The sequence below is a fragment of the Phlebotomus papatasi genome, chromosome 1, assembly GCF_024763615.1.
Source record: "Phlebotomus papatasi isolate M1 chromosome 1, Ppap_2.1, whole genome shotgun sequence".
NCBI classification, from domain to species: Eukaryota; Metazoa; Arthropoda; class Insecta; order Diptera; family Psychodidae; genus Phlebotomus; species Phlebotomus papatasi.
Genome location: NC_077222.1, coordinates 58,675,705 through 58,703,113, shown reverse-complemented (window position 1 = coordinate 58,703,113; position 27,409 = coordinate 58,675,705). Strand labels below are relative to the sequence as shown.

Here is a 27,409-nt window from a genome sequence, read left to right as displayed (position 1 = left end):
AACAAAAAATAAATTGCAACCCGGTACAATTTTTTTTATGAATAAAATACTTTCATTTTAGTCGAGGAGTCTGCGCTTCAATATTTAAATAGGCGATGGAAATCGCATTGGAAGTCGCTCTTGGAAAAGTCGCCATGGAAGTGATTCCATTGGAAATTTCCAATGATTTTTCCCACTCCATTTGTCACTCCATTTCTGACGTTTGTACTACTTTTTCTTGGGATAAATTTTTTGGACAAATATTTTGCAAATATTGCTGCTGTGCGGCGAGTGCAAAGTGATTAAAGTGCTTAAAAGTGGACACTGAGTGTAAGAAAGTGGATGTACAGTGGAATTTGTGGTGAAGGACACGGTGGAAGTGGATTAGAGGTAAGATCAATGGCTGGGGGAACAACACCAAAAGATTCTTTTCACTTCCCGTCTGAGGTGCTTACGGGAAAAAGTGCTTAGAGTTGGGGTCTATGAAAGCAAATTGTTGGTCAAATGCCTAAAGATTTCCCATAAGCATGAGATAGAGAGACAAGTGGAGAGACAGGTGTACTGGGAATTGTGCAAAATACGACGGAGTAGCCGTGCAAATTGGGGCAAAAATTGAATGTGTTTATTTTCGTCGGAACACCTTATCGTGCGTATGTGGCTTGCTATAGTTGAGCTGAGGGTGAAGGAGACTCTGAGTTTCTGTGGAGAGGGGAACTGTCCGAGTCACTAGTCCTTCAAGTGCACCTTGCCTTCATTGAAAATATTGTAATTGAGTGTGAACCGAAGAGTTGCATTCCCTTGTTGCATTTCGTCCTCCTCACACTCTCTTCACTTTGTGGCTGTATGTGCACAGATTTAATTCAGAGACTTCTGTGCTGGCAGTCACCTGAAAATAATCCCAATATCGGGTCCATTGAGAGAAGGTACAGAGTGCACACCTGGAATGTGCAGATACCAAACACTCCTCTGGAGGTGGATGTGTATTGATGTTGATCTCTACGGGACTTTAGATGCCAATTTTGCGGGTGAATTGAATTAAGTGTACAAAAAGAGGAAAAAGATTCTTTTATTCCGCATCAGGGCAGGTAGAATACACTGTGATTTGCTGGGAGGAGCTCAAATGCTCGCTGATGACTTTTTTGTCCAATTTTTCTATATCTACTACTGTATATTTAAATAGACAGGGTCTTTCATAAAAATTGTGGTTCAAGAAAATGAGATCAATACTGAGCTGACCAAATTTAAAAGTCAAACTTAAAAACAAAATTTTCTTGTTGTTTAGAATTAAAATAAATAATTGGTTAAACTCTTTCGTCTCTTTTTGGGACACTGAGTACCCAAAGCAGCATATGAATATTCTGTGAAAAACAATGATTTTTAATTATTCAGAACTGATAAAAATCCGATTCTTGTGGATGATTACAAACTATAACGGCGTTATCACACTTGCACACTAAAATTTTAATGTGATTCATATTAATTGTCACTTGTGAGCGTCTAAATATGTTATTTGTGTCTTTGAGTCACTTAATATTTGGGGTTTTTCTATTTATTGATAGAGAAGTGGACTTGGCCTGCAAAAATAAGTTTAAATTTACCTAAAGCATAAATATTTTTCACATTAAAAAATTAAAGAAAAAATCGCATTAATTTTTCGCATTAATGCTATAAAACAATTTATATCAAATTTTGCGGGCCAAGTCTACCTTTTTATCAACAAATGGATCAAATTTTGAATATAAAATGATTCAAACACACAAATTACACATTTGGACTCTCATCAGCGACAATTAATGTGAATCATATTAAAATTTTAATGTGCAAGTGTGATAACACAGTAAGATATCCAAATGTAAGATATTTTTTGTAGGATCTCAATTAATTCCTGAGCTTAGATATTTTTGATTAAAAAATAATGAAATTGGCTTGCAGCATATGCTGCGATCCGGAAAGATTTAGGGTGAAAATTGGAATGTGGGACACTTAAGAAAAAATTCTATTTCAAATGCATTTTTAAACTAAACAAATAATAATTTTTTCCATTTCTTTGTATCATGAGATTCTTTGACAAATATTTTACCAGAATCTTAACAGTTTTTATTAAATATTTCAGCAGAATAATTGGAAAATTCACGGAAATTAGAAAATAACACGTTTTGAAAAGATGGACAATATTTTGGAAAGTGGGACAAAAACATTTAAAAAGATGGACAAAATGAAGAGCACCAATGTTTTATACGTTTTAATTTTTAATTTTATTAATCAAAATAGATTTTAGTTTTTCTTATGTCTTTTTCATTTTCTTTATCTTTTTCTTTTCGCCTTCGGGTTCCTTTATTTTCCTCTTTTCCTCACGTATTTCCTTCTTCCTCGCATCCTCTTCTTGCTTTAATTTTCTTTTTAGCTCTCTTGCCTGTTTATTAGCTTTCTTTTGTTCTTCCAGTTGTTTTTTTGCTTCAAGTTTTTCTTTTTTTATTATTCTCCACTCCTCAGATGTCACTATGTTGATGGGAATGACAGAAGATGTCTCTTTAACTTTTGGAGAAATTTCTTCAGGACAAAAGAAATACTCCTTAAGTATATCTTTTGCATTTTTTGGTTCCTAAAAAATAACATAAAATATTTTTCCTATCAATCAAAATTAAAATAATAAAGATACTTTTTAGCTGATCTATATATACATACATCTGTGTGACTTATTGATGTACTTATTGTGCTGGATTCTGTGTTATTCTCAAAGCTGTCTGGCGCCAAGGAAATTATTTGCCCATTTTCAGTGGGTTCAATTTCAAAATGAGAAACTCCGGAGACAAAGTCAGAATCATCCTGGGTCTGAATTTCATGGTGCTCTTGTAGGAAGATTTCAAAGTTTTGCTCTCCTGCAGTACCCATAATAGAATCAGGAGGGTCCAGATTGCCTTCACATCTTTCGTCAAAGCCACTAATATTTGGGATGTTTGGAATGGTCCCAATCTCAACCTGATTTTTTAGGTATTGCCAGAAATAAAAGTGCTGTGCGTACTCAACATCTCCTGTCCATTTTGATTTTTCTCTGTCTTCAAAAAATTTCTGTTGAACAAGAGGTGAGAGACGTCTTTCCAGCACAGCCACAAAGAGATTGAAGTCCAGTCCTGAAGGGATGATTTGATTTGCACTCTTAGAGTTGTTCAATATTTTATCTTGATTAAGTGCTGTGCAATCAAATGGAACCAACCCACATCCCCTGAAACCGTTGGTAGCTATCTTCTTGACATCGAGCATGCTAACAGCTCTTGCTAGAACGTTACCAAACTCCGGCGACTTCATTACCTGCCCTTGATTTCTCAGACGCCAATCTGTAACACAGCGTTTAAACATCCCTTTCAATGGATGAAAGAATGCTGTGTCGAGTGGTTGGACGAGGTGAGTGGCATTCGGAGGAAGACAAATTATTTCAATTTGCTTTTCCTTGCAAAAGTCGGACAATTCCATTGTCAAGTGTGAAGAATGCCCATCAAGGTACAGAACCACAGGGAATTCTATGTTTCTCTTGAGTAGCCATTTGTAGAACACATTAGCAATGTATTCATAAAACAGCTTGCCTGTCATCCAACCGCTGTCAGATTTTCCAGTGGCCCAACCTTCTGGCATCTTTTCGGCTATTTGGCCAGGGAGTCGCTTAAATTTGTATACAATCATTGGCGGAGGCATATCACCATCAGCAGAAAGAGTGAACAGAACTGTTAAACATTCTTTGCCAGAATTACTATTGATTATGTTCCCAACGACGCGTTGTGCCCTTTTTGCTAGAACCTTGTTGTTGTCTGGGGAGAGGAAAAACCCAGATTCATCGCAATTGTAAATTCTGGAGGGATGAATATGCAACAAATTCTTCTCCTCCAAATATTTTTGGACATTGGAAAACCAGTAGTTGAGCTTCTCCTGTGTGACACTTGCACGTTGAATTGTCATGCTTTCTGCCATCCTCTCCTTTATTTCCGGATGACGCTTGAGAAATCCCAAGTACCACGAATTCCCTGGACGACCCTCCGGGAAAAGGTTCTGCAATTTCATTCTCTTACACAGGAGCTCGACGCTGTCCAGCAATTGTACCTTAGTAATCGGATGCCACTTTTCAGCACATTCCACTAACCAATCCGCCAGGTCCTTTTCCAATTGCTTAGAGAGTACTGCAGGTGCTCCTATCTGGTTTTCTCCAGAAATCTTGCCAGTCACTCTATTAAACAAAGTGGACTTCGGGACTTCGAAAGCTTTGGCAGCCTTTCTCAAGGGCATACCTTCCCCAACAGCTTCTATTGCGTGTTGCAATTGTTCCACCGGATAATTAAGGATCTTTTTGTTCTTTGTGGCCATGATTTAACATCACAAGAAATAACAATTCACTCACTGAAATCATGAAAAGACATTTTAAATACTTTGTCCAACATTGCATAGAAGGTGCTTTGAATGAGACATCAAATTAAACCACTTTTTTCCCTTTCTTCCCTGAATATTTTACAAATATTTCTTATTCACCTTATTAATGGATGTATTTCCTTCGTTTTCCAATACTCACTTATTAATAATTCACAAGTTTTACCGAAAACTCAAGTCAAAAAGTTTGATATTTACTTATCAACTTCCATAAGAAATAGTGGAAATGACAACTCCCGTTTTAAGGTTATGAATGTCACGCATGCAATACATTTTTCAAATTCATTTTGCAAGTCACTCTTAAATTGTAAAGTAACGTCTTCTACATTTTTAACTTCTCCAATAATCACAAAATTAGGATGAATAATCTTTTGATTGAGAATTAAAATATTTAATTGATTTATTATCATGTTTTAAGGGAGGTGTCCCACATTCCACACTGCTATGTCTCCCTTTTCAAACTGTCTCACATTCCAAATTTTACCCTAAGTATTTTTGTCCCAGAATCTGTTAATAATTATAAAATGCTTCTTTTATCTCTGAGAAAACTTTTCAATTGATGGTATAGGGGAAACTGGGGTACCACCAAACACTTTTGAAAGATGCGATTTTGACTGAATTTCCTAAGAAAACTGTGAATTTTAGAAAAATGTTGCTTACCCCATGTTATACTCTTGGGTATAGGCTGCATATTAATGTATACAAGGATGATGTGAAGCACTTCAATTTTCCGTAAAAAGGAAAATTGTGTCACCATGCATTTTTCGATTTTTTCCAACCACCCGGGGTACCAATAAACACTTTCTGGGGCACCAAAAAACACCTGTTTTTCTCACCCATTGAAGTTATTTTGGGCATTCACCCCAATTCCTAATTATAAAGAATGTATTGAAAATGTAAATAATTCTCAAAAAAGCACTGCAAAATTTAGAATTAGTGACCAAAATAGCAAAAAACTAAAGCACAGCACACCGAACATATTTGTCAATAGATTTTTTATCATTTTGACATCATTCGACTTCTGACTGGAAAGCAGCGCCACTAAAATCGTGGCAAACACTATACCTAAAGTTCAAATTTTACGCGCTCTTCTTATTATTTGTAATAAAATCGAGAAATCATTCGTCAATCCTTGATTAAAATCACTTAAAAATCATTAAGAATCATTTAATGCAAAATTGGGTTCTTGAAACTATATTTCTCTTGAGTCTTGAATGAAAATCCCATGAATGGATATAAATTTCTGAAATCGAACAAAGAGGGAGATGAAGAGTAAGAAAGATAAGAGGAAAAACTTTGCCATTCAAGCTACGCTCGCGACATCTGTAATTGTGAGAAATTTGCCTGTTTGTTGGTGCCCCAAACTCTGTTTTGTGATGGATTTTATATTCTTTTAAAAAAATGTGAACATTAATTTCTTTAGTAGATACATAAATATTATCCCAAAACATGTGGGAAAGTACTGGTGTAGTGAAATTTGATGTAACTTATTTCAGTTTTATTTTCCAGGTAGATATATAAATGACTAAAATTATCAAAATCTCACAATTTTGCGAAAAAAGATTCTTATTTCTGAACTACTTGAATTATGTGGATCATTCTTTCTCTGGACAAGCATCCCTATAGTATCTATGATTTCATGTAAGTCTCATTCTCTGAAGTCTTATACCTATTGAAAAAATCGCAGTGTTTGGTGGTACCCCTGTTTGGTGGTGCCCCAGTTTCCCCTACTTGGATCAATAAATTCCAAGGAATCAAAATTCACGTCCATTTCTTCCTCAATGCTTTTCCATATGTTTATCCCGTCTATCCCATTCTTTTTTTTACTCTTCTTCTTCTTTTAAACATCACACCAAATTCAATTTAGTTTTATCTAATTTGAGGTGCGAAAGAATGGAATAGACAATGTCTATCCCTTTTTATGTCATATTAAAATCCAAAACGTCTGAGTAAGAAAGGTCTGTGAATTTTGATTTCTTGAAATTTTCCTGATCTGAAAGGTGTGCTGGAGGCATCAGTAATAAAATTATCCTTTGAATTCTAAGGTGAATTTAAGAAAATGATGTTTTGAAAATTAAAACTTTTAGATCGAGAAAATGTCATAAATTAAAAATTCGCGTCCCTTTCCTTCTCAAAAGATTTACATTTATCCTACTCTTTCGCACTCTTCTTCTTCATTTGAACATCATACTTAAATTAAATTTAGTTCAATCCAATTTTGGGATTGAAAGAATGGAATAGACTTATGACAATATTTTAAGAAAGAAAGGGATGTAAATTTTGATTTCATGAAATTTTACTCATTCAATTCAATTCAATTTGAAGTTTATTTCATGCCTAAAGATACATGCTGTTCCTATTTAAGGCTATACTGATCTAAAAGATCTGCCGGAAGCATTAAATTTGAAATGCTAATTTCTTTTAAGTCTCTTGAATTAACGTTACAAACTTTATTATCTGAAACTTTGATTCGTATTTTCCAAGAAAAATCTATAATCTTAAAGTCTGCCAAATTTCTTTAAGCCTAATTAACTCTTTCGGAACCACAGTATTAATACTACACGCCAATTTAACCATTTTTTGATCAATAATATCTTAGCTCCTGAGTTAATCGAGGTTTTATAAAAAATAAAATATCTCAGATTTAGTCATCATCCAGAAGAATTGGTTTTTTTATCGGTTCTAAATAATTAAAAAAAAGTTTTCCTAAAACATCCATATTTTCCTTTAAGTAGGGGGAGGTGGGTATACTTTCAGCTTTGGGACTACATTGTTATACGATTTTTTCGAATATTTCTTATATAAACTGGGTTTTAACATGATGCAATTTGGATAGATAAAATAAATGTGGATCTAAATAAAATAATTGTAAAAAGCAGTTTCATTTAGAAATAGGCGAAAAACTCGTATAACAATCTAGACCCACAGCTTAAAATAGCCTCATCTCCCCCTACTCAGAGTCCCAAAAGAGGCAAAAGAGTTGTTCAAGTTGAAATGTAACAAACTTCATCGTTGTGAAACTGAGATGGAAACGTTAACCCTTAAAAAAAATCATTTTTAAAAGCTGATAGGGAGGGTCTCTTTAATCATTAATTATAGAAAAAGAAAATTTTGAGGAAAGCCTTAGATCTTGATTTTAAAAAATAAAATTTTTATATTTTAGCTTATTGACTTTAAATCAAAGTCAAAATATAACAATGAAAAAAATGAAATGAAATTGTTAAACTTTAAATTTCTTTTTTTTTTTATTTTAGAACTGAGTATGAAACCCCATTAACCCTCTAACGGTGTTTTCTTTAATATGCGAAAAAGAGTTCTAAAACAATGTTTTCTAGGATAATTATGATCCAATAAAGTCGAAAAAACCATCCATTGTTCATTATCTTTTTTAGTTTAGGCGCTAGGTGAGAAAATATAAAAAAATTTTTGAAACTCTTTTTACTTCTAAAATTCACATTTTTAGTTTTTTCAAATTTTTTAAATAAAATATACGAAGTAGAATGACATATCTTTCAGTAAAAAATAAATTTATTTTAGTCAGATAACTTTAAATCGGTATTTTTGTGGAAATTGGAAATGAGTTTTTTTGCACAAATATTTTTTGTTGCTTTTTCTCTTACCTGTCACACGAAACTGGGAATAGCAACAAAACGAAGAGTCAAAATGAGTTCAAACTTTCAAGAGATGTTTATAAGACTATTACCGAGGACACTATAGCACTTTTAAATAAATAAAACCTTTATTGTCGCTGTAAACGTGATTTTTGTGAAGACCACCTGGAGGCGGTCTTACCCGTTCGAGGGTTAAACCTTTCTCTACAAAAAATCTTCAAGATAGATTGAACTATGCTCTAGCCACACTTAGGACTTCAGCAGAAACACGGCTTAACGTAATATTGATCAAAATAATGATCAGAGGGCATTTAGATGATGCCACATAAATCTTTAACTCAGAAAATCTTTAATTTTAACATTTAATATTAAACTTAACTTTTTCGTTTTCTTCATCTCAAAAATTGATAGGAAAATTAAAGAATTTCAATCGTAAGTTAATGAATAATTTGATTACAAACTCGCCTATTTTTCAGTATTTAAAAATTTGATAGTTTTTCATGAACAGCTTCAAAATTAAGGAAATCATAATGATCCGTTTACTCAAATGCCCTTAAAGGATTAAGGAAAAACCATAAAATCTGATCAATTCATTAAAAAGAACTTTATTTATTTATTTAGAATACAATAGAAATAAACTTCAAAATGTTGTATTAAGTTTTAGTAATTGAGCAATTTTTGTCTTACCAATTACGCTTTTTTCTATCACTTATCATATATCTTTGATGATTTCAAATATCCTTTAGGCGGTCTTCAAACTAGAGGTTTAGCCCAGTTTCCAAAAAGTCCTGATTGATAAAAATATTTAAAGAAGTTACGTCTAAAGCCTGTGTTAATCCCTTTAGATCCAAATGTTTGAAGAGTAAATTAAAACTTCCTAAGTTGCAAATTCAATGAATGACCATGTTTACGTAAACACTGGGAGCCGTATGCATTTTTATACACAAAATGTATGGAATGTGGCAAACAGGGTGCTCCAGATCACTCCACTGATCATTCAAAAAATCTATAGATTCGTCATAGCATCACAAAGAATACCAAGATCTCCACCAGAGCAGAAATGTAACTTTCAATCTCACATAATATGGACACACCCTACAGTATCCTTGTCAAAGTCGGAGTTCAAAAAAGAGTCAGTCTTCTTTTTTTTGTTGTTTCTCTATCTTGTGGTTAATCTTCACTTCGGATTCTCTTTCTCTCTCAATTTCTTTTCATTTCTATAGACACCATACGAGAAATCACTGATTGTTCGCACAATTGACTCCCTGTCTTTTTTCTCACCATCTTCTTATTTGGAAATCACAGAGAGACTCATTTGATATTTTTAGCATATTTTAGGAACCACGCAATTCATTTCATTTGTGCGCAATTACACTAATTTTTTTTTGGACAAAAAAAGCCCATTTCGAAAAATTTTAATTGAATTTTATTTTTGGCCGAGAAAGTCAGTATCTTCCAATTTTCAACTGACATCATTTTATTATTTGAATGGAATTTCTACAATGTATCGCGAGTCATGGAACGATATTGAGGGTTAGTAAATGGGATTGCGGAATTTAATATAGCAATATACTACACTACGTATAGTACAAAATTATTGTCGTATATATGTTTTTAAATGAAATTTACAAATTTTCAAGGAAGAAGGAGTACATATTCCGAATAAGTCCTACCTAGAAATAATTTTAGATTACTTTCAAGTGGGGTTAGTTAATATTAAATTTTCGATTTTACCAATATTAGTTGACATTTTACATGCGTTTAAATGTTTAATGTTTAATTTTATTTTTTTCACATAAATTTTGATACAGTTTCTTTGATCATTTTTTTTTCTTCAGCAAAAAATCGCCAAGAAGTCTAAAACACGTCTAACGTTTATATCTGTAAAACCCAAACTAAAAATGCGAAATGGCGGATCATGTCAATTTAAGTTGGGGTGGTTGGGGATATAATGTACCAACATGACAAAAAAGGAAAATCGAGAATCGAATTTTGAAAATTCACTTTACTTTTTGAACATAGCTCGTATAAAAAATTAAAGGTTGGAAAATTCCAAATTTTATTTAGCCGAATCGTTGAGATTAATTTATCAGTGGAGTTTAATTTGCAAGTATATTAATGTTGTGGTAGTACGATCTTCAAATATTTGGCTTAACTGAATTCCTGAATGATTTTGTAATATTTCTCTTTCTGGACTTTAACATTTCCTTCCAGCAAATAAATTTTACAATTCTTGATCAAAAATATTATCAGTTTAGGAATTTTTCATGCCTCGGCAAAAAAAAATCAAGATTTAGAAGACATCCTTATGGTCCGCAATCATTAACAGGAATTGGATTTTTATCAATTTTTGCAAAAAATTGATTTCAATCTTTGCAAAAGATTGATTTCCCAGAGAATTATTCGTATTTTCCTTTGGGTAATTCAGAGTCCCAAAAGAGTCGAAGGAAAATAATAAGCAAAAGCAGTGAATTTGAAGATTTTTAAAGGAAATTGGTTCCTTCAATATTTTAAAGTCGTCTTTTCCAATTGTCTTTTATAATTTCATAAGTTTACTTACCTCCGTAGTTTAACTTCCTTAAGAAGTCATTTAAAGTTATTATTTTCATATTTCATTATTTCTTCTTGTCCAATGTGGTCCAAGCATTCTGTAAATTTTACTGCTTTTGACATGATATTATATGTATGTATGACGATAATAAACGTGATATGCAAAACTTTCTTCAAAAACGAGAAATCGCCGCCAATAAGTTGTTTATTAATTGGATGAAGATAAAACAAATGAATAGAATGAGGAATTGAGTGTCTCTCTGTTTCTTTGGTGCGGAAACGGAAATTGAGACGAATGGTGTGTTTAGAAGAATTGCAGAGATGTGTTTCAATTTCCTCAACAAAACTATTTAAAATCCAATAATACAGTGGCTGGTTGGTGAACAAAAGGGTGTTGTATAGAAAATGTGTTGTAAAGTAAATATAGAAGAGTGTATAAAGTTGCTGGTGGATGAGGGAAGAACACATATAGGGATGTTTATTGTAGAGTCAGAAAGAGTCATCAGATGTCGACCATGAATAACTTGAGAATATTTCTGTATCAAGTGTCTTCTCTTTTTTTTTCTCATTGTCATCCAGCTTCCCAAAGTGTTTGGAATTTTGATTACATCTCCGTGTATAGCATGTCCCTGCGTCTTGTTTTCTTTTACTATAAACTCTTGTTTTTTTTTTTGCACCAATGTATACGAATGATGTGAGTGTGGAGTTTGGAAGAAGAAGTGTGGTCTTCTGAAAGACGGTGACGAGTTGAAAAATAAACGGGTTTGCAGCAGTTGTGATTGCTTCGTTTTTGCGGTTGACGACGTCAGAGTGGTCGAATATTTGGGTGCTGTGGTGCATGGAGAAGCTTTGGAGTGTTGAGAAGAAAATCCATTGAGGAGAAACCGATACATTAGTCGTAAAAGATATCTCCAGCAATTCACTTCGTATCACGCTATTTTTTTCTCGTCCCAAAAAACCTCCCAGTTTTCGCTTCTTATTTACCACAAGAAAGAGACGGTCATCAATTTTTAGTACCCAACTCGTATATCTCTAAGGATATTTGCGTTCTCTGTAATAGAAGCCGGGAAATATTGAAAAATGATGATAACTCTTGGGAATTTGATGCTTTAGTTGAAGCAGAGTGATGATTGTGTTGAGATATAATAAATAGCTAAATGACTAAAAGTTAGTGATTGAAAGTGAAATTCCTTGGGAATTTTGACTAGAGGATGATTTAAGAAAATTAAAGTGATTGGAATCCACGACTTTGCCATGCTGACCTTTGTTTATGCTAATGAATTATCTCACTTTTTTGTCAAATAGCTGCTGACCGGTAGAATTATAAACATTTTTGTTTATTCAGAGATTACAACATTCTCGTACACCATCATCAAATTCATCCTTCTGGTTTTATGTTGAACAATGTTTTTTTTATGAGGATTTTTGTGCAAAGATTTCGCCATAGTGAATTGAATATTGCGAAAAAAAATCTGTAAAAAGTGAGGGCAGAAAAATTAATTGTGAAAGGTGTGAATTTGGTTGAGGAGTCAACTAAAAAGTTTAATTTAATTGTGAGTTATGGTGACAACAATTAAAATAACTTGCGACGGTGTGTGCATTCAATCAAATTCTTTTCTCACGAATTTGCACTTGAATGGAAATATCCGAAATAGTGGAAAGGAAAGTGGTAATTGCCCAGTGTCCCATGAATCTTCAGTTGGTAATGTGGATGAGATTGATAAGGCAAATGGACATGGTGCTGAGGAGAGTGCGCGAGAGATAAAGGGTCAGAATTCCAAGAAAAATCGCTCTTTAAGGACAAATTATACCACAGAGAACTTTCCACCAAAAGCTCATGTGTACTTTGTGAGAAGACTATCGATAGTCTCCCCAGAGGATTTTAGTCACAAAGTTATCAAGGAGCCAACAGAAAAATCGACAGTGGCTTCAAATCTTGGTCAGTAGGTCTTGGTGGACTTCTACCACTTCACATTCAATATTGAATTAACATTTTGATCTCTGTCTCTAAATATACTTATGCGCTAATGTATGCATTTAAAACACTGGCCACAATTCATCATAAAGACCGGCACAATTTTAATCATTCATTGATTTCTTTGGGAGTCATCTACAACAGCACAAAATTTCTCTTTTCAGTGACTCTTTCGTTTTCATGCGTGAATTTGCCTTTTTTTACGTGCCACCGATCTCTTGTTTTATTACTTTCCCCCACACGATATTAGCATGTTGATGAAAGAAAATGGATAGTTCTCTAAATATTGGATCTAATATGTATTAATACCATCGAAAATTACTCTGATCATATTCTTCCTCTCATTCACATATCCCCAACAAATTGTTTTTACTCGGAGAAACATCTTCGATAAAATCAACCCAAGGCAAGGTAGAGAAAAAAAGATGAAATATGATCAAGCTATTGGTGTCTCTCGAAAATTTTATTCAAGAAAAATGAGGTGAATCACTTTTGATGAATATTTACGGTGTTATTTTTTTTTGTCTTAAATCGGGCAATTGCTAATATTTCTCATTACGGAAACTAATTGCTTAATGAAAGAAAAAAAGAATGACTTTTGCCACCAAATGCATTATGCATAATGCCGGTAGGAAAGTTGGTCATATTGAATGTGGTGAAAGAGTTTTGTGGGCTGAAGAGAAATTATTTCATTACCTAGTTTTATTTTTATACCACTGTTTGGCACATTCCTGGAATTGAGATTAATAGCAGCAATTAATTTTTTCCTTGATTATTTGATATAAGGATAATAAGGCTAAATTGGGTGATTACTTCTTTTAATTAATTTTTATGAAGTTGTATAATACTAAAATAAAAATTCAGAAATTAACATTCTATATTATCGTCCTTATAATGTCTGGTTTAAAGCAGTTTGTATTATAATAGTAAAGTTTAAGATACTACAATATGCTGGAAGTTGTAAGTAATTTTCAGGGGAATAAATTTTCAAGGACTTATTTTATTTTATTGAAAATATATGCAAATAAACAATTTTATTTCGAATTCTTACACATTTTGAAAAAACCATGTTCAAATTTCCATTTACGTCGCATTTTCAAGAAGGGTGACTCTAGAGTTGCATGTAATGTTGAAGGACAATTACAAGTACTGTAATCTATGCGGAAAGAATAAATATACAAAGGGATGTGTGAAGAAGTTCAGAATACTAATGAAACACCTGAGGAACTTGTCTACTGCTTAACCCTTTTAGCGCCAACCAAAATTTTTTCGCTCAATTTATAAAAATATAGAGATCGTCTAATATATTAAATACAATTTTACAGTTTTTATGGTTGTTTTCATAAATTGCTATTACTTCTTTCAAATGAGATTACATAAGGAGATAAATAAAAAATAAGTATTCTTCAGTTTTATGAAACTCAATTGTTACTGAAAAAATTTAAATTTCAAATTCCATTCAAAATATCTGAAAAAGATATAGATACAATTTTGCAGATTGAGAAATATGGAAAATTTTACTCAATTTCATTTTGGCAAATCGATAAGGTGTATGCACAATATTAGGTTTATTTTTTGCTTTTATGCAATGGTTATATAAATTAGCATAACTTGTGATAACTTTGTTTTTTTTTTCAATCCATTCTTTTAATTTAAATTATGTCTTTTTTATGCGAATATGCGAATCTCGTGAATTTTGCAGGATTAAAAACCATTCATGAATAATCACTAGGTTAATTTCTGACTAACTCAAAGCGGCTGTAGAAGCTACGGATTCCTAAAATTGAAAAATCCTAAAAAGCCTTGTCGATAAAAATGGGAATTTCATATGAAAAATTTAATTATTCAAAAATTAAACATTTGCGGAAATGCGGAATATATTCTTTGAAATTTTAGACTAAAATTCTACATTTTATTTTGAACAACTAAAAATACGGTTTTGCTTTTTTGTAAAATGTATTCACATCTTTTAATACTTGACATATCTTTTGATTTTCAGTATTTAATGTATAGTTGTTATTAATCGAATTTAAATTTGCAACATTATAGGGTAGAATAACCTAATCTTCCTGAAGTAGGAAGATTTACAGGCGTGGACTGCTAATCTGGGTGTCCTGAGCCCGTGACCCCAATAGGGATAAACAGTTGAAAATGAATGAATGAATGAATAACCTAATTCGGATATAATAATTATAATGACGGTGATACTACGTTTCATAGAGGAACCTAGGCTTTTCTGCAGGGCCGGGACATCCATTATTATTTTTTTCTTATACGGGGATGGGATTTTTAGTCTCACGCCCCTTGGAATCAAGTGCAATGAAGCACACTGGATGCAATGCGAACACCTTCACGCCAGAAAAATTCCTGGTGACTTAAAGGGAATTCGAACCTGGGACACTTTCATCGTAGAGCGAATACTCTACCACTTAACCCATTGAGTGCGACCCTATGATCCATTCAGTGAGTGTGGCCCATTGAGTGAGTCAATATGAATGGAATTTCGATTTATCTGGAGTGCATAGAATCTGATAATAAGATTGTAACATATATAGATGATATAAATAGAAATTTAGTACGTTGTTTATTAAAGAAAAATTCTGTGTTCCCATATGGAGTTGTGAAACATTCTTTATTTGGATCATGTTCTGATCTAGGTTATTATGTTTTAGATATAATTCTTCGTTTTTCGTTATCTTTATAACTTTGCTCCCACCTCTTTGGAAAATCAAATTTTTACATAATTGTATCAAGAGATTGAGAAAATTGACGATCCAGCTTTCGTTCGTTTTTCCGTTTGTTGCTGGTCCGGTATACATTCCAAACGGTAACAGATGTCGACTTTCCGGTCTTTGATTCTTTCTATAAGTGGAAATTTTCGGAATTATTACTTTCTCGGTTTGTTTTGTTCCTTAAACTTTGCTATAATGGTTTGAAATTTATTTTACATCAGGATTTTGAATATTTTAGTATTTATTCCTTATTTATAGAGATTTATAGTCATTATTTCGATACGTATACATATTGTTATATTTATTCTTATACAAAACGTAGAATAATTTAAAAATTACGGTGGTTTATGAACATAATTTTTGCTTGGGGTCCAATGAGGGTTAAAGGTTTTTAAGACTTGTTAAAAACTATAGGGGACCATGACATTTCTTCCATGTATCTAAAATTTCGTTAAATTAAGGGTTACTTATTTGAAAATTACTTTTCTAATACAAAATATGTATATATGAAAAAAAAGTTTCAAGATGTCTCAAGTCTGCTGGATCATCCCACAGAGTAGGATTTTTTTCTGCATAATTTACAAGTCGTAGTTGAGCAGGTTGTTTCATCATTCCTACGGCTTATATTGAGATAATGCCATGTATGAGTCAGTCAATTATCAAAATTCATTCAAATAAGTGGAGTCTCCTCGCGCTTGTGTGTTTATATAATTATTATTTTAAGTTTGAACAGAGTGGTTTTCGGTGAGAATCACAATGAGTAAACAAAAGGCGGAGAGGAGTGTGTATAATGTGAAGAACAAAAATGCATGAACAACAGTGTCGCCTCTGAGAGTTGGTCAAAAATACACAATGACCATTAATTTAATCGTAAATTTGGAGACCTTCAACGCAAAAAAATGTAATAAAATCTTCGCAAATGAGATGCTCACTTATATGACGCAGTGTGAATTTTTGAATTTTCTTTCATGCGGATTTTTGTGCAATAAAAATCACACATAACTAAATAAAGGTATAATTTTTTTCGTACTCGAGAGTTCTCATTGACGAAAATATTACAAAAGAGCTTCTATCTTGTCTTTCGGAGACCTCAAAGTGTAACTTGAAGTGAGAAGGAATAATTTCTGAAACATTAAAATCTCTTTTATATATTTTTTTGCTAAAACTTTTACTTTTAATGTCTTTTGTGTAGAATACTGTGGGAAATCACTTGGAGAATTGTTTTATAAATGCAAAGCACAAGTTGAATCATTTTGATTTGATAAACACATTTTGGTCTGCAACAATTCATGAATATTTTATCCTAAATATTTATATTTAAATGCTATGTTAATTGAGATGCAAAGTGAGTCAAAATTATAGGTAAAAAAAAATAGCACAGGGCTTGGTTTTCCATTTCTATTGTGATGGATTTTTATTTGATATATAAATTACAATCACAGTGACTTCATGCTAAAATTTCGTAATATCATTTGTCCGGAAATATAGGAATGTATAGAAAAAACGTAACAAAGTTAAATGACAAGAGAGACCACAAAAAATGTTATCCACGTCTATTGTAAATTATAGGTGAAAACATGTGAAAAATACGACAGTAAAATTATCACATGGGTGATACATTGGTACAAATTATACAACACTGGACTTCTTTTTACATGCTACAATTATATATGTTGCCATATAGAAGATACCTTATGTACTATCTTTGCCACATATACACAATTAATCGTTTTATCCAGGAAAGTGGCATTCCATTGATATTTTCAAATTGGATTTAACCTGCTGAGCCATACAGTTGTATTTTATGGTTGTATCTACCTAATTATGTTGCCTCTTAAGACACTATATGTTGGTAATAAATATGGATAGAATAGTATAGGTTTGAGGTATTTGATTTATATGGATGGTGGAATGATCCAATTTTGAAGTATAAAATTACTAATAGAGTAACGAATGCGATAGTTGATGATGATATAATTTGTGTTTATTCGTTACGGAAATTAATTTCTTCGCCAAACATAAAATTCTGCTGACGGCAGTTTACACATGATGGAAAGTGACGAAGAAGACCAATATACGAAAAATCATGGATTTTTTGTTTTTCATCTTCCAGATAATTAAAAAAAATCATGATTCATAAAACCTTTCGAGGGGCTATTGAGTATAGAATTTCTAACTCTTAGTTTTAAAATTCTATTAACAACAAAGTTACGGAGAATTAAGCCCCTTAATTCTGAGATTAATTTTTAAACGTTAAATCTTTAAATCGGCCTATTAATATTAGTATTCTCCGATAAAGATCTTTAAAGTGACAACTTTCTTTTGTCTTTTAACCTGAAATGTACAGTGAGTGTCAATAGTTTGTTGCCTAATGGATGTTTGAGAAATCAAGTGAAAAAAATGATAGAAAAAAATACTTTTCCAAATTTTTCTTTTTGCAGATGAGTTCCTTGTAATCCGTAGATATTATTTATAATTTTCAAAAAAAATAATTAATTTTATTTCATATCAAAAATAATTGTTTTCCAAAAGTTGGTCATTTTTGAAAAATCAAAAGTTTGTTGCCTCATTAAAAAAACTAATTCAAAATGGTGAAAATGTGCAACCAACTTTATGTAAACCGGTTACATTTTGAGCTTATGTCATTTGATAGGCAAATGGTGGATTTGTACATTTTTAAGGCTGTCAATGGTAAATATATAGGTGTAAAAGTGATGATAAATAACAAGAAATAATCAGTTTTTTGATAACTCATAATTTAGGTTATAATGGCAAATTACAAAAAGTTGAAAGGTGGGATATTGTCCAGAGATACTGCTGGAAGGAATCGGCGTCCCTTAATTGCCAAATTTTATGGAAATTCATGAAAAGTTATACATAAAATGGTCAAATATTATAGTTATGAGGCACGAGTACATCTGAAAAACGCTACTGGTAGACCCAGGGTTTCGACTCAGAAAGTCGATAACCGCATTCTAGGGATCTCTGATAGTAACCCCATGATGTTTGCTTCAAAAATTCAAAGTCGGCTGGTTACAGAAGGCATACAGGCTTCAAATGCTTCGAAAATCAAACTCAAAATGAAAGAAAATATAAGAATAGGTACTTGGCTCGCAAGATTCCATTGGTAAGCAAAACCAAACTGCGTAAGAGGTTGTATTTTTACGTATTTAGCATGCTCCAAGTGAATTTACAACCTTTTAACCAGATTGGTTTTGTTTACCAATGCAAACCTGCAAACCAAGTAATTATTCTTACCACTTTCATTAAATTGCGGTTGGTTTTGAAGCCTGTATGCCTTCTGTAACCAGCCGACTCTGAATTTTTGAAGCAAACATCATGGGGTTACTATCAGAGATCCCTAGAATGCGGTTATCGACTTTCTGAGTCGAAACCCTGGGTCTACCAGTAGCGTTTTTCAGATGTACTCGTGCCTCATAACTATAATATTTGACCATTTTATGTATAACTTTTCATGAATTTCCATAAAATTTGGCAATTAAGCGACGCCGATTCCTTCCAGCAGTATCTCTGGACAATATCCCACCTTTCAACTTTTTGTAATTTGCCATTATAACCTAAATTATGAGTTATCAAAAAACTGATTATTTCTTGTTATTTATCATCACTTTTACACCTATATATTTACCATTGACAGCCTTAAAAATGTACAAATCCACCATTTGCCTATCAAATGACATAAGCTCAAAATGTAACCGGTTTACATAAAGTTGGTTGCACATTTTCACCATTTTGAATTAGTTTTTTTAATGAGGCAACAAACTTTTGATTTTTCAAAAATGACCAACTTTTGGAAAACAATTATTTTTGATATGAAATAAAATTAATTATTTTTTTTGAAAATTATAAATAATATCTACGGATTACAAGGAACTCATCTGCAAAAAGAAAAATTTGGAAAAGTATTTTTTTCTATCATTTTTTTCACTTGATTTCTCAAACATCCATTAGGCAACAAACTATTGACACTCACTGTAAATGTCAAATTCCTTTTAATTTATCTTTAATTTAAAAGCTGGTCTAAAGTGTCTTTAAGCTTTTCTTTACAAAAAAAAATTTTCAGTAAGATCGGACTAGATGAAGTATAATTAATAGAACTGGACAAAATATTCAAAAAAAAAAAATCTTCGAAATATGCGACATAAAAGTGCATGAAAAAATCTAGATTACAAAATTTTTAATTTTGACACCAATTGTTTAACTATTATCGTTAGGCTTTTTTATCTCACAGAATTTATTTAGGTGCAAGTTAAGAGAACTAAAATTAAAATTGTAGAATATTTAGGAAAGAAAGTCATATGAGTAGGGAAATGTTATTTACCATACAAATTTCATTTGAAAAATATGGATATAAGAAATTCTTAAGACATTTAGCTTAAGTCAGTGGTATTTAATTTGACTTTGGTATTCAATAACATCATTTCCTTTTTAGTACATATTTAATAATAACTAGACGGAGAGGTTTGAGAATAACTAGAAGAAATTTACAATTTTATTACCCTTCTGGATTATAAATGTAAAAGGGGGATAATTATGAGGATTCTATAAATGATTCACATCCATCTGGTGATCTGGATTTTTTTTTTACTGTTATTTCATAAAGATGTTGAGCGATGATTCAAACACTTTTATTAAAATGTAATTATACAAATTTGAGGTAGACAGTGGCTATTGGAACAAGAAGCATCGTTTTTACATTTTCACCATACATTTTCTGAGTGAAATTATATTTTTTTGTTCTTAAATTTTGATGCTGAACCCCAATATTTAAACTGAATTATGGAGAATAGTTTCATACATGAGGTATTTGTAGTGTATATATATACATACAATACGTTTCAAATATAGTCAACGCATTTGATATGTTTGATACATAAATATATTGCTGAAGTCTTCTAAGATATGTATCAGATGTTTTCCCTGCTAATTTATACGTTAAAAGTTGTCTCAGGTTCTTAGTTAATAAAAAATAGTTTAAAGGTTTGACATTTATCCTGAAATTTTATATATTTTCTCAAACATGCTTAAAAATTTTATACTTTCATTAGGATTGAAGTAGGATTGAGAAGAATTGAATATGAATCAAAATTTTCGAAAAAAAAAAACAAATGTTTCTTCAAATGATTCTTAGGAGTATCTAAAGAAAATAGACAATTAGAGATATCGTATAGGTTCGGAGTATTGCATAAATTAATTTACCAATATAAATTAAAGTATTAAAGCCTCGGTTTACGTACACCCTGTTCAAGTTCAGAAACATGATCTTTTCACAAAAATTTCATTTTCAGCCAAAATAACTAAAAGAAGTTGTTGGGGAAGCCCCTTTGGGTTTTATTGTATTTGATGATTTTAAGGTTTGCTTCTTCAGGTTCGCTTTTATCATGTTTTTCGCCATTGTTCAGAATAATCAGAAAATGCAATTATGATAAATTCTGGCAGCGTTGCTAATTTGAAGCCAAGCTTTTTTTGCATATATTGAAGATTGGGCTATTGAGGTACAATTAATTCTCTCGCCTTCTTTCATCAATTATTTCAAGCAAAAGTTGGACATGTGTGCATAATTTGATTTCCTGTCGTTTATCTCAAATCGCAAAAGTGAGTGTTGAGCGAGAGAGAAAAAGTGAATTTCCTCTCAAGAAAATGAAACTCTTAGTTAAATTAATTCCAATTTTGTGCGGGTATGTTTTTATGATATATGTTACTGCTTTTGAATGATTGGAAATAAGATTAAAATGTTAATTGAAATTGTTCCAAACTTCTTGTTGAGCGTTTTGGGCATCAAGTGGCAATATTGATCTGCATCTTTAGTTTATATCATGTTGATATAGAGAAAACTTTATTGTATATTATCATCTTGTGTGCATCTGTACTGGATTATGGAGTTGAGTTGAGTGAGTGTGTTTAACCATGAGAGAGTATATTCACAGTCTCGGAAATTGTTGCATTTTGCATTGCTCTCTTACACGTTTGACCTATAAAGTGGCACGTTGCGTTGTGACTCGATAAAAAATAACATCAATTGTCACTGGTGTACTGTCCCCAGGTAAATATGCAATCCACAGAGGTGGAGTTCAACTTACAATTCTAGCACTTCAATTTTAAATTAAATTTTACTTTCGATTTGTGCTTTCAATTAACATGGGTTTATTGCATAAGGTGCTTCAACACAATTCGACAATTGAACCAATTCACTTGTTATGGAGAAATGTCGAATTCGTGGGTGTTAATCCGTAAGAGCTTAAATTGATTTATTTCTCTCTAAAAAAAGTCGTTTACTATTATATTGCTGTAACATATAATGTATGTGATGTGGAATGAAACCTAGAAACTCAAGGAAGAGTTTTTCCTTATCCTATACTTTATTTAAGAATAGACTGCGGATTAACTGATGAAACAGGTGCAAGTGGCCTGAATTCGAATCTTCTTTAGGTTAAGCGGTTTTCCGACTTGTATTTAAAGGTATAGTCTAGTTCCTCTATGGGGTGAATGGGATAAGAACGAGTGGCACGACAAAACCAGACGTCAAATTCTTGAAAATAATCAGTCAAGACTGGAGGGGAATTCTGTAACGCTCTGGCAATGCCATATGACAAATTGGGTTCGAATCGGAAAGCTTTTTCGAAAATGCGATTCTCTAGCCGTGACATTGTCATTTAAGCTCACGTGGCATTGTCAAAATTCACATACAGTAGAGTCCCTTAAATTCGAACGCTCGGGGGGTATTTTTGACATTTCTGACCTCCCAAATTCGAACGATTTTTTCAAAACTAACGAAATTTGTGTGAGATTAAACTGTACTTTGAATCAAATTCCCGTACTTTCTCACAAGTTTTAGCAGTAACATACTTCTTTTTCATTTTATACGATCATAATGTATGTAAACATTCAGGAAGAAGCACATAAATTTGATGTTCATTCATCCAGAATACGAACTTTTTATCATGACCTCACAATTGACATTTTGAATCCAAACGGCGTTCGAATTTGAGAGATTCAGATTTGAGAGACTCTACTGTATTTGAGATTTCTGGCAATTGAAATGACAACGAATTTTGTTAAACAAATCAACCAAGACGTACTGTATTTTCATAAAATCATCAAGTAAAGGGATTTCATTAAAAATTCAATGAATTGCATTTTCAAACTCATATGATATGACAAAAAAAAAGCTCGAATGGTATTGTCAGGTTTCGAACTCACGCGTGATAATGCCACGAAAATTACAGAATTCCCCTACTGGTTACTGTCTATTTCCTTTGCCGATTGCCTGATTAATCGGAAATTTAGCCATGTACAAAACCAATTATCTCGTACAACACTCCATTTTATATTAATCTGAGACACTTTCCCTTTTTTAGCAGTAAGACAATATTAATTTTATAAAATATTTTTACCAAGTAGTCAAAAACTTATCTGGTTACGCTCGTGAATCGATGTACTGCTCGAACTGTACAGAATGAGCAGTGCATATTCTCGAGGATCAGCCTAAGTCTATTTTGGCTCTAAGTCAAGATTTTGAGCATTTCGCAAAATAAACGACACTTTGCCAATCCTTTTTCTAACAATTTGCTATACACATGTACGGTAATCCATTTACATTTATAAATTCAAATGTAAAGGAGGTTTCTTTAATATTCGAGCTGAAATTCAGGTTTAAAAATAGAAAAGAAAATTTAACTAAAGATATGAAATATTACATGTGATTCTCTAATCCATTTAGCCTTTACTCAATACTTCCTGTTTAAGTGTAGTTTATTGAATTTTCCTCATTTTCTCAATTCCCTCTCGATCACTTAAACTCTTATAATGCATTTGAGTTGCATCACTGAGGAGGTATTAAGTGCGAGAGAGAGAAGAATTATGATAAATGCACAGGAAACTTTATTTTTTCTCTATCATATGAATTTTTAAACACTTAAGATGTCTATTTCCGTTTCAATTGGAGGGAATTGATGATTTTTTTTTCAGCGTCTTTGTCGAAGTGGGAAAAAAGTATTTGTTTATAATTCGTTGTATTGTTTATGGTGTGAGGAAAGTCGCAATTCATAGTTTTCCATAGTCAATTGTGTGTGCGCGAGCTTGACATTGAACCGACAATTTACTTATACCTTATTCATAAATTCAATTATTTGTACATTGAATATTGTGTTTGGATATATATGACTGACAAATATTGCGTATATTGCATATGTAGTGTAGTATATTTGATTGTTTTTACTTGAACATCTCTACCGAATGGAGAGAGAATTTTTTTTTCTTATAATATTACTTACTCCTCTTGGCGATTTTGAGTTGTTTTTGCACGGAGGTGATGATTCATGTCGCAGTTGAAAAGTGCTTTCGAGACGATGAAGTTTGACTTTATACGAATAAGAACGATGAAACAAGAGTTAAAATGTTTAAGAATAAAAATTGTAACAAAGTAGTACTAAATTGGTGATTTTCCTTTAAAAAAAAAAGTTAAATAGAAAGAAAATTGCCTGTAATTGACCTATTATTTGTTAATAAATTAACCGTGATTAATGTATAAAATCTTCACGTTATACTTGTGTTTGTGCGTCTTTCAGATGGAGATCTGAAGCGACGACGATCGGATAGGAAGCAGATAGTAGCACGAAGGAATTCTAGTGGAGCGACTGAGTTGGTCGTAATGAATAGTCACGCGACAGCACTGAATTTGCAATCATCTGGCCAAACAGCTGTTGTCGGTCACCATCGTGGTTTCTCTCAGGTTTCAGCCAGCACTGGTGGCGGTGGCTCCACATCGGGCGACTGTCCATGGTTTATGGCAGCTCATCAGATGCCACCAACAGCACCAATTCGCCAGCACAAACGTCCAGCTCCCCAACCGGGTGTTCTTCTGCACACTCAACCACAATCCAACGCCACCAAGCATCTTCCCCAGATGTCAAATCCTCCGCCTCAGGTGCCGCCACATTCTAATGTGGTAAGTATTTTACTAATACAGCCTACATCTTTGTCCCTAATATAGCCCCATCTCAAGGATGGGAAAGATTTAAAGAACGATCTTTCAAATGAGTATCATGAACTTGCTATTAAAAAAATTTTAATTGCTTAACGTTACTGGGTAAAGCTCATAATAGAAAGGGGCAGTCTTATACACCACAATTTTTCCCTAGAGTTTTATCATTATGCAGGCGGTCCGGGGATTAATAACATTGCCGGAACAGAAAAAAACATACGAATTTGTAATTATTGACATAAGAATAATTGCACACACACGAAATAGCTTTCCAAATTTTAAAAACGGCGCTGATATAAAAAAAAACCTTTTTTTTTATCATAAAATATGAAAACAATCTTATAGGGGGAACTGGGGTAGTAGTAAACAGGGGTAGTTGTAAACACTGTGATTTTTTTCATTAATTTTAAGACTCCAGAGGATAAAACCCATAAGCATTCATAGATACTGTGGGGATATATGTCCACAGATGAATTGGTCAATAAAATCCTAATACTTTAAAAATAAAAGTAATTTTTCCCGAAAATGTTGATATTTCGATTATTTTGGTCATTTGGATTTCCACCTGGAAATTAAAAACTGTGTAAAATAATCGAAATGTAGCAATACCAGTTCTTTCCTACATCTTTTAGGATTATATTAATGCATTTACTAGAGAAATTAAGATTCTCATTATTTTAAAAAAATTAATAATTGATGAGAAAACAGCATTTGGGGTAGATGTAAACAGCCAATTTCCCTGTAATTGATGTAGATGTCGCGAGTGTAGAATGAATGACAAAATACCCAGCAACGAAAGAGTTTGGGGTTCGAAAGGCCGCGACGGTGGCGGCCTCCCAATTTATTTTTGTCTTCTTCTTTTTCATTACCCACATTCGTTTGACAGCTGCATCTGATGGTGGGAAATTTTTTGTTGTGTTCAATAAGAAGTCACATGATGTCAAAATATGGGGAAAATCCATTGAAAAATGTCTTTGATTTGCATGCTTTTAGTTTTTTTTGCTATTTTAATTATTCTTTGTAAAAAGTGTAGTGATTTTTTGAAAAATAAACAGTCTTTATATATCTCTTAAGTAATTAAAATAATTGAAAGTAGTGCAAAGTTAATTTCAAGGGTGGAAAAAAGGGTGTTTACATCCTCCCCAGAAAGTGTTTACTTCTACCCCAGGTATTTTGTGAAAAGAGAAAAATACACAGTGACGCAAATTTTATTTTTATGGAAAACTCAATTGTTTTCCAGCATCCGCATTACCCTCGATGTATTGCCTATACCCAAGGGTAAAACATGGGCTAAGAAATATTTTCCAAAAAATCACTGTGTGCATGAAAAATCACCTCAAATTCGCATCGATTGAAAATGTTTACATGTGCCCCAGTCTCCCTATGTACTTTTTGCCATGAATTCTTTAGTTGTTACAAAATTCCAAAATTTTAATTAAACAAAAATGTTTTTAAAGTTTTTTGCAAACTGATTTCAAATTAGGACATTTTGTAGTAACCCGACTTTGAGGGTTACTTTCAATGAAAATTTCATCATCCTAAGATTTTTCTAGAAATATAACTTTCAGAAACAATTCAGATCAAAACAGGAAATAATTGACAAAAAATATATGATTAAAAAGTATTTGTCAAACCATAAGTGTGAAGTAATTAAATAGAAGCGACACTCTTATCTCAAAATGATGGTGCGGAGTCTGAACACCGCCAAAGATGAAAGCAAATCGTGGTGCAGATTGAGCACCCGGAATAAAATAAAGTGATAAGAGTGGAGCCTCCGAAATATAGTCACAACATTGCCAAAATAATTAGCTATTGGGAAAATTAAAAAAGAGGGTGAACAGGAAAGAATAATTAGTCTACTCAGTCCACTCAGTGAGTAACTACTGATACCATCCATGTACGGAATTTAAGTCGAGAAATAAATCCTTAATCACTCTCACCGAGGGTTTTATTATGCCGTGACAGTGTCCTGAGTCTTCTTTACAAACCCAAAACTGCACTACAATTTTTCATGAATGATTTTAAAAATTAATTATAGTTTAGATAGACAAATAAATTTATTCATCACCAATGCTATCGGAGCACAATTTCACTTTGATGAAGGACTGTGTAGTTTTCAGCGTTCACCGCCATCTTAGCATTGGTGACCAACCTCCAGATCAGAGCGATGAAAAGCTCTTTCTCAGGTTGTATGTGCCAGTTATTTAGGAACGTGGTCGACTTTTTGGAATACACAAAATCCCAATAAAAGGAAAAGTGAGGTTCTGCTCTGTTGAAGTTGTACTACTTTGAAGCATTGTGATAGGGTTAAAATTGCTAGCACTTACTGAGCCATTTTCCTAATAATGATGCTGTTCATTCTGGGGCCGGCTTATAAATATGAATTGTATGTAAAATAAAACTTGTTACTCTTGAATAACAACTATTAAAAAAAATATAGTGCAGTATATTAAAATGTTTGTAAAAAAATAATATTTTCTAAACGCAGTCATGCGTGAAACAACCCCAACATTTCTTAAGATTAAAAGTATAATTTAAAAAAGTAATTCATGTAGGACTCATATTTCCCGCCTAATAGCAATAAATGCTATGCTAGGGTAAACTTATATTCAATATTATAATGATTCATTGATAATTTTAATAATTAAAAAAGAACTTAATGATTATTACACTGAGAGAAATCCGAAAAAAGTTAAAATAACATTCAGGAAATGTTTATTTCACCCTGCAGTATTGATCCGAAATCGGTGTAAATATTACGCTTTTCAGGTGTATTAGGGGTTAAAGTTACCCTTTTCATGTTAATTTTACTCTTAACAAGGTGTAAAATTAACATTAAAAAATGTTGATATATTTTTACACCTAAAAAGTGTTAAAGTTATGAGGAAAAAAAGGTAATCGCAATCCCGTTTTTTTCTCAGTGTAGAAAAGCTTTTCTATATTTCTCTAATCTTGCCTGCTAAGAAATTACGACCTAGAACTGTTTTAATAAGATTTTTCCAAGTTCTAATTATGTTGTTTCATTGGATTTATTAGATATACAACGGTGGCGTAGGTCATAGACGCTAAGTTTACGTACGAAAAATTCTTGTTACAAAAAAATTCAGTAGGGGAAAGCGCGCTACCTTTGGACGATTTATGCTTC

General features: G+C 32.5%; 1 protein-coding gene across 1 annotated transcript in view; it reads left to right on the top strand.

The window, feature by feature from the left end:
* LOC129809431 (tyrosine-protein kinase CSK) overlaps positions 1–27,409 on the top strand; it is a 49,986-nt gene continuing 22,577 nt past the window's right edge. The window contains exons 1-2 of the mRNA XM_055859254.1: positions 1–369; positions 23,849–24,228. Coding sequence (XP_055715229.1) covers positions 23,932–24,228 — 297 coding nt within the window. The 5' untranslated portion in view covers positions 1–369; positions 23,849–23,931. The remainder of the gene's footprint in view (positions 370–23,848; positions 24,229–27,409) is intronic.